The sequence below is a fragment of the Musca vetustissima genome, unplaced genomic scaffold (genome assembly GCF_032173495.1).
Source record: "Musca vetustissima isolate MV318-11 ecotype Yass unplaced genomic scaffold, APGP_CSIRO_Mvet_v1 utg11182, whole genome shotgun sequence".
Taxonomy (NCBI): domain Eukaryota; kingdom Metazoa; phylum Arthropoda; class Insecta; order Diptera; family Muscidae; genus Musca; species Musca vetustissima.
This window is the reverse complement of record NW_026882665.1, coordinates 269,995-282,758: the sequence shown is the minus strand read 5'-3', so window position 1 is coordinate 282,758 and position 12,764 is coordinate 269,995. Positions and strand designations below refer to the sequence as shown.

The window sequence follows — 12,764 nt, the reverse complement described above, 5'->3', positions numbered from 1 at the left end:
TATTTCCGCCTCTAGTGTGGTAAAGGGTTATAAATAACGACTGAATACATAAGCACATGTAAATATTTGAGTGTAACTCCCACATCTGAGTACATATAACCTTATAATTGGTATCAATTTAAAGGTCAACCACTGTCTTTGGATATACCAACAACTTTTCGGATCTATGTCCTTCAGGGGTAAATCTATACGCTAAAGAACACACATTTTGTAATTTTTCACACAAAAGTCAGGGTCCATTTGACCCGCTAAATATTGACGGATCCTTATCAAAAGAGGCATGCTTATTCTTTGGCCCGATCCCCTTCTCTATGTTTGGGTCATAATTGCGGCCTCTAGAGCGACCAGAAAACCCGACAAAAATTTAGTATTTGGACCATTTCATCCCCTAAACATTAAGCGATCTTTACCAAAAACAATAGGGGTCATCATTGGGATGAACCCATCCTACATGCAAAATTTCGTGAAGATTGGTCCATAACTGTGGCCTGTATCGAGTTTACAAATTATAATGGACAGACGGACGGACGGACACACATGTCTAGATCGACTCAGCTAGTCGAGATATGAAAATCGGTATACTTAAAGGTGGGTCTAGGACCAATATTTCGCGGCGTTACAAACTCTTGGGGCTGCACAAGGCTATAATACCCTGACAACATAGTTGTGTAGGGTATAATAAAAATAAAATTCTATGTCGAGACGTACCTGAACATATCTTTGTTGAAATCATGATAGATAGAGCTTTTAAACTTTCCACATACATTGGTAGATACTGCTAAAAGGTAAGGTATTAAAAATGAATTTAGTACTGAAAAAGGATACCGAATTTTCAAAACGAATGAAACTGTAATTTAACATTCCTGGTTCATACAGGATGAAAAATATCTTTCCAGAAAATTTACTCCATCTTTAATATTCTAAAGGTTGTAGCTGCATTTTGTAAACGAATGGATGATAATTTGAAATACATATTAATAAAAATTATAAATGTAGGACTTGAAATACCCCCAGAATAATGGATCCGCACTATTTTCGAAATATTAATGGTTTAGACACATTTTCTAACCGAAGTGGAACAATTTTGTACAGAGGATACATCGGACCACATATATCCCATATATAATCCACCATATAAAGGAACCGAGCCCAAAAAGTTTATTATTCTATACTGAAACAAAATTTCGATATAGGTCCATGTTACATATAAAATGTTACGCCCAACTTTATGTACTTTGAAGACTTTAGCTTCATTTTCCAACCGAAGGAGTCATAATTTCGAATTCCGAATTCTTAGAAGATAAGAAATAGTTTTTTTTTTTTGGCGGATAATTATAAACACAGGTTCTTTTTTTACATGGTCTTCAATATTTAAGGTTTTATTGCCTTTCTTGTCGATGTGGCATAGATTTGAAAAAGGATATATCGGACAACATTTTTAGATAGTCCCCTTAAGTCCACATATTAGGTTGGGGAAAAATAAATCCATTGTTTTATACCCTCTACCATAGTATGGAGCTTATATTAATTATGCTTTCCATTTGTAACTCACCGAAATAATCAGTTCTGACCCTATATATAGGCATGTCCGTCCGTCTGTTGTAATCACTCTAGCGTCTAAACGAATTTTTGCACAGAGTCTTCTTTTGTCTGCTTGCAGTTCGAAGATGGGCTATATCGGCTGGGGTTCTTGAGCGCGTTTTTCAACCTAATTTGCTGAAATTCGGTTCATTGCGTTCTTATTGGATACCAAATTTCTCCATCAAAAATCAATTAATTTTGGGTTTTATCGCATTTTTCGACCGAATTGACTGTTATTTAGTACTTCGAGTTTTTATTGAGTTGCGGTGCTACACTAAAAATTATAAATATCGGTCCATTTTTCCATTTTCGAAATTGTTCAGTTTTTAGGCGCAAAAATTGTCAATATAAGTTCTTGTTTTGATATCCTGGAAAAGTTTCGATATTTTTTGACCTTATGGGTATTTTCCAGCCGAATGGACTGTAATTTGACATTCCGAGTTCTTGGAGAGTAAATCTCTAAATCTTCGTAAACAATTTTCAATTAATCCCGATTGTCACATAGCCTCCACATAAAGATGCCTGTTTTAATGGTTCTAACCTCATTTTCAAAACGATATGAAGTATATAATTTAAATTTGAGGTTTTGAAGGGTAAAATGTAATTTTCAAAAAAAGTCAATGGAAGTTTATGTTCCGATCTAGACTCATTATAAAATGTCCACCGCAATTTAGGTATTTTCTTGTAGAGTTGGGGATGCTAGTTCACTTAGCGGATCGATATTTCTCGTTCCCTTTTTAAAAAGGAACTAGTTCCTTAAGGGATTTTTCAAGATTTTCAATGGGCTGGTAAATCAATATCAATGCTTGTTAAGGTTTATAACTTTGCACATATATATTTGAAGATTTAACAGAGAAGAAAAATAATTTACAAAAAAATTATGTAATTATTTTGTTGTTGTTTTTTGTAATTAAAGAGAAGTCCTTATTTTTGTTTGCGGGCATGATAACTCCTCGCTGGAACATCAGAATCTGAAAATGCCAACGGTGTTAACAAGAGTACATGTCTGGCTCTCGTATGAACTAGGATTATTGACTTCGCTCTAAAAAATAACAAAATGGCGGACCTTTGAAAATATATTTTTGGAAAATCGCCGATTTTTGACCAAAACCCAAGTTAAAAAATAAGGAAGATCTTCACCGATTGGCTTTATCCTAGTTCTTACGATAGCTATACACTTACAGATAAACGTTGAGCGCCATTCCCAAAAGAGAAACACGCGTTTAAAGTTTGAGAAGCCCTACAGCCTTCACTTGATGCTGACACAATAAATCTATATATATCCATATCTTCAAGAATTCTTGAGATTTTCACTTGAAATTTTTGAGGAACATTCTTGAATTAGTGTAGAATCGAATTAAATCATCCCCGGGAATGGGGGATCCCCTTAATGTAGTTACATTGCTCCATATAGATCCTTTACTCCATAAAGTTCCGTTGCTTTTTATACCCTCCACCATAGTATGGAGGGTATATTAATTTTGTTTTTCCGTTTGTAACTCATCGAAATAATCATTTCCGACCCTATAAAGTATATATATATTCTTGATCAGCGTAAAATTCTATGACGATCTAAGCATGTCCGTCTGTCCGTTTGTCTGTTGTAATCACTCTAGCGTCTAAACGAATTGAGATAAAACGCTCTTGAGCGTGTTTTTCAACCAAATTCGCTGAAATTTGGTAAAATGGGCTCATTTTGCATACCAAATTTCTCAACTAAAAATTATAACTTTAGGTCCACTTTTTCTGGTAGCCCCCATATAACGGTACCTCCCAATTTTCAGTTTTGGGGGGGTTTTGACCGCATTTTTTCACCGAATTGGCTGTAATTTAGTACATTGAGTTCTTATTGGGTATCAAATCTCTCCACAAAAAATTATAAATATAGGTCCATTTTTTCGGGCAGCCCTCATATACCCCCGATTTTCGGTAACGGTACCTCCCAATTTTCAGTTTTGGGGGGGTTTTGACCGCATTTTTTCACCGAATTGGCTTAATTTAGTACAAATCTCTCCACAAAAAATTATAAATATAGGTCCATTTTTTCGGGCAGCCCTCATATAAGGGTACACCCGATTTTCATTATTTTGGGGTTCTTGAGCGCGTTTTTCAACCGAATTCGCTGAAATTTGGTTCTTTGAGTTCTTATTGCGTAGCAAATATCTCCACAAAAAATTATAAATATAGGTCCATTTTTCGGATAGCCCCCATATAAGGGTACCCCCAATTTTCGGTATTTTGGGATTCTTGAGCGCGTTTTTCAATCGAATTTGCAGCTATTTGGTATTTTGTAGTCGTATATGGTAACAAATCTCCATACCAAAAATTTTTAATATTCGCCCCCTTTTTGGGGTAGTCCCCATATAACCCCCTTTTTTTATATTAAAATAGTTATCTGATTTGTTCCTCGTTTTGAGTTTGGTTCTAAGATTCTGTTGTAATCATTTCACCTGCGGAGGATAGCGAGATAAAAAATTAGAGTGTAAGGTTCCATAATGAACTATAGCCGCATTTAGACCTAGTCTCTGTGTGGAGGTTCCAGAAGGAGTGGACCGATTTTCCCCAGAAATAATAAGATGGGCAAAGTTTGGATGAAATCTAAATTTTCTGAAACGGATTTGGTCCAATAAAAAAAACATGGGCCACATGTTCACCGTGTTAAAGTGTATACACCCTCATTAGCCATAATGCTGAGGGTATAATTATCCATTATAAATAAATTTTAAATAAATTTCTGAAATTGCAGAAGATAAGCATAAATTATTTGTTTTTAAGTTAATAGAAATATAAATAAAATTAAACTCTTTAGTCCCAATTTATATTAGGCGAGTTTACTTGCGGCAAGTCTTTGACTGTAGGAGAGAGGGGCAAGGGGAATAGAAATGGAAAAAAATTGCTCGTACCGACAATTTTCTGGCAATTCGTTTTGCGTATTTCGTATTTGTTGACATTTTATATTTATTTAAATGTGAAAAAACTATTGACATCAAATGAAAAAAGAAATATTTTCGAAACCGAATTGCCTTGTATAGACGCATGGAGTAAGTTCAAAAGGGAACGATAATAATTGCCGCAAGTAAACTCGCCTAATATAAATCAGGACTTACACAATAATAAATTGATGAACTATTTCGTTCCGGAACTACCCAATTCTATTTTCTTGGTACCGAACAATTTGACATTCCAGACCAATTGTATATGTAGCTAATTGTATCGTATATATATAGGTAATTGTATTGGCATATCCTGCATATACAAGTCCCGCCCTTTATTCGGTAAATTAAAGTTTTTTTTTTTTGCCAAGTATTAAATTTTGAATACGCAGTTTATATTGGAAACCTCTTTCTACAGATTTGTTTAAATGGGATAACCAATCGTCAGTTAACTTTTTGAATATAAGTACGTAATACCCAGCCGTGATACACTTTATACTCCACACAAATAATTCATTTTATTTTTAACATACATATGTGAGTCATCGTTAATAATATGCATATATGTATGTATAATTAATACAAATTTAATTTTTCTAATTGACAAAAATAGAATTGACAGAGAATATATATATATATAACGTTAAATTAAAAAAAAAAATATATATATATATATATTCTTCTCGAAGTTCCAATCACCATCAATATCATACTTTGATCGGAATACAACATACCAATAAATAAAAACCATAACAAAAAATATACATCTACAATCAGATAAGTTCGAGACAGTCGTGAAAAAAACAAGAATGAAAATATCATAAATCATAAAATTCATAAGCGTTAAGTTGACAGCGCCACCATTAAAAAAAACACACACACACAAACAAACAAAAATCAGGTATGACATATTTTTAGAATTTATGTGTGGTATACAGGGATGGAAAATGCTATTGAGTAAATAAATTTCGAAACGAATAAATGATAAATTATTTAAAAATGTCAATTAAATTTAATTGGTACGTCACAAATGTATAATGGTGTTGGACATTATCTAAAACGACCTTGAGCAATTCATATATTAATTGGTGCGGGTAAAATTGGGTCAAACGGATAGGCCATACCTCATAGAAGCATGTGATTCATACAAGGAATATTCCCTGTAATTTTTGACTCTCAGATCTGATGAAAATCTTAATAGAAGTATAGTAAACATAAAAGTCTTGGGTTGGATTAGTCATTACATATAACTTATAAGAGTTTAGGATGCCCGTTGAAAATGCTTAAGGTACACAAATTTAGAGATCCGGATCTGTATCCCGCAAAAAGAGTCGAAGTAGAAAACAAAATATTATCCAATTATCTAAAGTCAATACAATAATGTCAATACAATATCTGCAAAGGAGATATATGAATTATCCACGAATTAGGTCAAATTACACCAAAAATTATCTGATCTAAGTCTTGAAAACCGCGGAAAATTTGCAAATAAATATTATGAAGCATATTTGCATTTCCACGAATTTTGTATCAAGCTATTTGAATGCACCACGTCGTAGTTGCTTTTGAGATATTTTGGGCTAGAATTTGTAGCGACCAATCCTATAAGCCTTGATTTGTCAATTATTGAAAATTTTCAATTTCAATTGGATTGACATTGTATTTAAACTTTTTTGTGAGAATACAAAAAATAATTGAGAAGTATATCATTGAATGTACACGGTTTTCAATAAAATCCACGTTAATTTTGTGTTCTGATTCTAAGATTCATGCCCTGGATTATTTTCTTGAAAATAATAATAATAATAGGGACATGTTATCCTTATAGTACCTAAAATGTTGCAATGTCACGAGAAATATAAAATCTTCTCCTAATCGTTGGATAATGTCTTTGAACTTATATACAAAACACTTCGCACTATGTAGATTACCTCAATCGGTAGGGACAGTGTTTCAGCATTATGTGGTAGTAAGTTGTCCATGCTCTGAAAAAATAATGTTCAAAATTACAGACATACCGATAATTAATAAATTTATATTTATGGCACCTTTTTAATACGTTAGACCAACCCAATTCGGTCAACGTCTTTACAATACGAAATCTTGGTACTAAATAGAATACAATGAGAATGGATATATGCCAAATTACAGCCGATTATATTTAAAAACGTGCCCAAATCCACCATAGCATCGAAAATGTGGGGTACTATTATATAGGCGATATTTGGAAGCTTGGGCTAATATAAAATTACAGCCAAATGACGAATTTAAGGTATATGGGGGATATTCGTTATATGGGGGATATTCGAATTCTTGGACCAATATTGATCATTAGGCAGTATTACTTCTATTATTAAATTAGAAGTAATTCTGTTGAATATTGGGGGCTACCATAAAAAGTGAACGAAAATTTAAAATTTTCAATACCAAATATCTTATGAGTAGTAGAAATGTATGTATATAATGTATCAAATTTCAAAGTTCTATATTAAATCGTGGAGGGTATAAAAAGCTAATTTAATATTACGCTACCGTTATATGGAAGTCTAATAAATATATTGGGGAAAATGTAATTAAATGCGGAAGTCAAACTTGTATGTGCATTTAAATGTTTTTAATTTAAATTTATTTTCCACGAATTCAATTATTTATCAACGAAACTTTAGAAGACAAAAATAGCAAATAGCTCGTAAACATAAAATTTTAGATATTCAGTACTGTAATGTTATTTTCTGTGTGTTCGGACAAATACCAAGGAATTACAAAAATCTGTGGAGGGTATAAAAACCAACCTAAAATATCGAAAATTATACATCAACTATATTGCTAGGCAAGACAACGTTTGCCGGGCCCGCTAGTATTGCTATAATTATAGATGTTACAAAACATATTTATAGATTATAGAGGCTGAGAACTTCAAGATAATACCCATTTTGTAATTATTGCCACTAAACAGATGTTGTGCGTACATTTCGCTGAATATTGTCAGAAGTAAAATTATGGATTCATATGTCTGCATTAGACTACCTTGTGTAATTATGCCATGGGAATTAAAAAAATATAGTTTTTTTGCATTAGCGACACATATCAACATCTTGTTGAAGTAAGAATTCCTCAGATCAATATCAACCATACTTGACCATAAAACATCATTAATCATTTCTAGGTAGCGCAATCCGTTCAAGGAAAATGTTGACACAGTCTATCGCTGGATAATCAATCCAACCAAAACTACGTCATGATAATTTTTCGATGTAGTTTCGGATAATTTATATATATTTCATGAAGCTAATCGACCAATAGTTTTAGTTAGTTTTAGTCGCAGTTGCCCAGTTTAGCATTCCACAAAACATTTTCGTAAAATATGTTTTTACATAGCCACAATACCAAATGATTCTAACTCTCAATAATTTGTAATAAACTTGTCAATTCTCACTGCCTTTTTCCTAGCATTAGAGGATATATCATCTCTCAATTGATATTTAACCCTTTCAGTGTCAAAGAATTTTTTGTCGGAATAAAAATCTAAAATGTTGTACTTAAAATCATATGAAGGCCCAGAGTTAAGAAAAAAATCAATTCTTATTTTAACCCTCGGACAGTTTTGTCTATCTTTCAGCAAAAATAAAGACATCAACTGTAACGGTACATAGGATAACCGAAAAACTGCAAAGGAGGAGAGTAATTTTAAATGTCGAATATATTCGACAAAAACACTGAAAGGGTTAATCAATTGACATTAAATGCTAAGATTATCTGGGAAAATACATGTCAGCATTACGGAGAACAAATTGCCGGCACTAGATAATAATTGGGTAGTTGGCTTTCACGGTTCTTTTTTCTGAATGAAGGCGCTTAGTATTGTTAACATACCTAGCCTAAATATGCCAGAAATAAAAATCATTGATTATTTCTTTGTGCCAATTCCCTAGATCCCGATGTTATATATGGAACTATGGAGAAAACATTGGGTGTAAAATCTCACTGCCAAAAATTATCAATATAGATCCCCGTTTTGGTATAGCCACATATAACAGTAGCTCAACTATTCAGTATTTTCAAGATTCAATCATAATATGAGATTTTTTCCTAGGAGCCCAATTAATTTTAGATATTTTGAATGTCAACCATGATATTGCGATTCTTTATTCTAAAGGGTACAGAATATGAATGTGAAATGTGTGATCTTTACAAAGATACGAATACATCATCAGTTGTGTATATTAGAAGGTTCCCAATAAGAGTTCTTTCATTTATTGGGATATATGGTCGGCTGTTTATTTCACAATAAAAAGAAAGGTATGCAACAATCGCAAAGTGACGAATAAGAGAATAAGTCCTCTACAGTTCCTTGAATTATATACCTGAGGCGTTAAATCGACTATGGATCGTGATGGAAATGATCACCTCTTCGAGAGGTAGCCCACATATAAAAGAAACCCCACTATTCGTTATTTTGAGGAATGTTAAAATCTTTTTAAAACATCACGCGTCAATTTTGGAATGTTCAAGGTACTATCCTAATCTGAGTGCATTTAATTTCCTCCTGAAAGACCAGTTATGTTTAGGTATTTTAAATGTACATCTCGTAGTGGAGGGTTAACGGCTAGTTATTAGTTTTTTTTTATCTTATATATAATTCCTTCTCAAATTGGACATTCAATGGGTTTATTTCCTTTAATGATGAATTATTTATTTTAGAAAAAAGTTATTTAAGTACTTTTACTTTTTTTTTAATTTTACGCCTTATATACAATATGCATTCCTGTTTATAAGGAAATGTGTGCATTCCTTTGACGTTTTTTTATTAGTTTTCTATTCTTTTATACAGTGTAGTCCTAATTACATTCACAATATTCTTGTAGTCAGTTGCAGACTTTCATGAATTATTAATTTGCCGCAACCACAGCTTACATTGGTTTCATCAGTCCTACGACCACATGTTGTCGTAAAATATTGGTTTTCACTTCTTTTTTGTATTTTCGGTAGTCATCTTCAAATCTATTGAGTGGGTTTCTTCATAATTTTTTGGAGAACACAAACTGAAGAAAATACGCAAGCTATTAAAAATGTTATGGTATATTCCATTGCAATACTATTCTTAATTTGGAAGTATGTTAAAAATTTTCAGGGAACTCTTTAATGACATAGTGATATAGTTTTTTTCACCAAGACAAAGTCGGTCTCTGTAACCAATTGTATGGTATGATATGCATAATCATTCACGGAACCATTGGAAGCGAATTGAAAGGAGAATAGGGTAGACATATATATATATAGTATAAAACTTTAAAAAGGGTATCGCTACAAGCACCCAGTCCATGGCCGTAAATGGATCGGAGTTGAAGAAACATTGGGGAAGAGTAATATCGACACAACCATACGAGACAGGCGGGGACTCAAACTCAAATTCGGTACCAGTGATAATATTTTCAAGAAGATTTGCTATCTATTTCGAACATATCAAGGTCCGACATTTGCCATCACTTCAAACGCAGTTATTTTCAAAGGATTTTGTTTCCTTCCACGGTATTCGCACTTTTTGTGCAGCCTTCAAAATTTTCTTAATTGGTTAGAACGTGAAGAGGTCTGGCAACATTTGTGTTGCTCTCGGAAAATAGGATTGAATCCCATAGCCTTGCTCATCTGAATTTATCATTAGTGTAATTATAAATGAAATTTTTTCTCAGATTGGATTTCATCCAGTTCATTGGAATCGATTGGCGCCGCCTGTTGCTGACATCTCAAATCAGCTAAATCTTCATGTGTTCAAATTTGTTCGATTTAAGTAATAAAACAAAATATCTATTTTTTGAAATTGGGATTGCAATGCAATTGCAAAAAAAAAAAAAATCTTCAATATGCCGACTTCTGGTACACTATCTAGCTTATGAGTATACATATCTTGTTATTAATGATGATAAATCCATTTACAATAACTATGTATATAAAACAAATTAAATTTCCACACAACACTCACCTGTGATGCCGACGGATAACCGCCATATCCAAATTGTGTATAAGCAGCCATTGCCTATATATTTTTTAGTAATTAATTTACAAATAAATTTTTTTTTTTAATTTGTTCGGTTTGTATTGCACTTGATATTTTTTTGTTTCTTTAATAATTCTTTTTTTTATTTTTGCTTTTTAGTGTTTTATTTAATTTATTTTTTTGTATTGTATTTTTCTCTTCGAAAACAAAACAAAATAAGACAAATTGTCACAAACTTGTTGAAATGTCGTGTTCAGTGTGTAACGACATTTGTTACAATTTATTTTTGCATTGATAGGTAGTTTTCGTTTATTGTTGTTCACATTAGATGTGTGGTTGTTGCTGTTGTTGTTGGCGATGGTAACTGATCCATAATGTCAACATAACAAATGTGTAATTTAATCCTTTTGTTTGGCATCTGCTGAATTCACGAAAACAAATCATAGACACAAGAGGTGAGTTGGAGATTAGCTTAACTTGGAATTGGAATTTGTTTTTTTAACCGAGCAAAACATTACAAAAAATACTCAATTGCATGGCATTGTTATGCAAATGAGAGAGTTTTTTGTTTTTGTTTTATATTTTTAACACTCACATTCAGTGGCCTTTACATAAGAGAAAGAGAGCCAATGAGACAGTATTTTATTTGGAAGTTGCCACAAAAAAATAGACCATGTTGGTTTTTGTTGTTTATTCACTGGCCGCAATGCTCATTTTAATAACAAAAAACAAAAACGTAAAGAAATACTGTTTGTCACAAAAAAAAAACAACAACACAAATATTAAGTTCATGCAACACAATACAACACACAAAACAGTTGCCGACAGCTGGAACTTCAAGTAGTCGTTGTATCTCTACGTAACTGATGCACGTTGCCGATGAGGTAAATGCGATGGGATATTATCCGTTAAGATTTGCCAGTGCTCATTGCTAACAGGTCAAACATGCAATCATCGGCCACACAATCGCATCGTGTGCTAGCTTACAACAACCATGGTTTGACATCGAACGAACACAATATGTTTGAAAGTTGGTAGGTCAATTTCATAACAAACATTTGTTGTTGTGGATGGGTGGGTGTATGGTTGGACGGACGGGTGGGTGGCTTTTGTTTTTGTAGCTAAATTAAATGTCCGTACTCGTTGCCTTGGCCACGGACACGTTCACGCACGCACGCATACACACACACAAACCAACTTCGTGTCAAGAATTTTACGTTTCACGTAGTTAAGTCTCTCAAATTCCCCCAAAGACGTTTGGAAGGGCAAAACATTCCTTAAGACACACAACCACACACACACTCACGTTTTACTTTTGTACACGCAATTTTGTGTCGTTTAAAACTTTCATAGGACAGCTTCTGCGCACTAACGATGTTTATCAATAGACTGTCCAACCTGAACTGGTTGCATGGCCCCAGCCACTGCTTGATGGCCAACAATTCCCCAAAAAGATGACGTTTCGTGTACGTAACAAAAACAACAACCTAAACAAAAAGAAAATTGGCGCAACAACATCTTATAAAGCCACAATAAAGCTATCTCTTTTATTTTTCCAATCCAACCATGGAGGGGCAAATGAATTGGCATTATTGTTGAGATGAAATTCTTATAAGAATTCATTTCTGCTCTCTTTTGTCTACTAACGTAGCTCCTCCCCCCAGTGGAACAAATGAGAGTAAAATACTACTCGTTGCTTTCAAAAAATAACGAATTGCAGCTTATTGCTCTCGCATGTTCTCTTTGGCCATCATATTACACTCTCTCACTCTGTCTCATTTACACTTATTGTGTGGTATGATAGACTGTATATTTCCCCTCTCTTGAGGACTGGAATAACAAAGTTGTTTTTCTTTAGTTTTCTTGCTTGGGTTTGTTTTTTTTCATTTGTGGACTTGTTTTTGTTTGTCATATTTCTCAGCCAATGAGAATGGTTTATTTCACCGTTGCTATTTTGTTTTTTATTGTGTTGTTGTTTGGTTGGGTTGGGTAGTTCTGTGCTCGTCCACTATGAAAAAGACTGTATGAGAACTACATACAGGTGTTGTTTACTATTTTTGTTGCTACTTGCGAATGGTTTTGTTGTATATTGTTGTTGTTGGTATTCACCTTTTCCAGCAATGACGGCAACCATTAATTTTCTTTTGGGGGGTTTGTGTTTCTTTTTCTTATACGTGTGTATGCATGTGAGTTTTGGGAGGCCTTAACCACATTTAAAGAAGGGTTAATCATCGAGTGTGCCTATTTGTGGCTGT

General features: G+C 33.3%; 1 protein-coding gene across 1 annotated transcript in view; it reads right to left on the bottom strand.

Annotated features, from left to right (window-relative positions):
• Positions 1 to 10,545, bottom strand: part of LOC133329275 (homeobox protein araucan) — a 64,028-nt gene extending 53,483 nt beyond the window's left edge. Inside the window, exon 1 of the mRNA XM_061537765.1 lies at positions 10,495 to 10,545. Coding sequence (XP_061393749.1) covers positions 10,495 to 10,545 — 51 coding nt within the window. The remainder of the gene's footprint in view (positions 1 to 10,494) is intronic.
• Between the last annotated feature and the right edge of the window lie 2,219 nt (positions 10,546 to 12,764).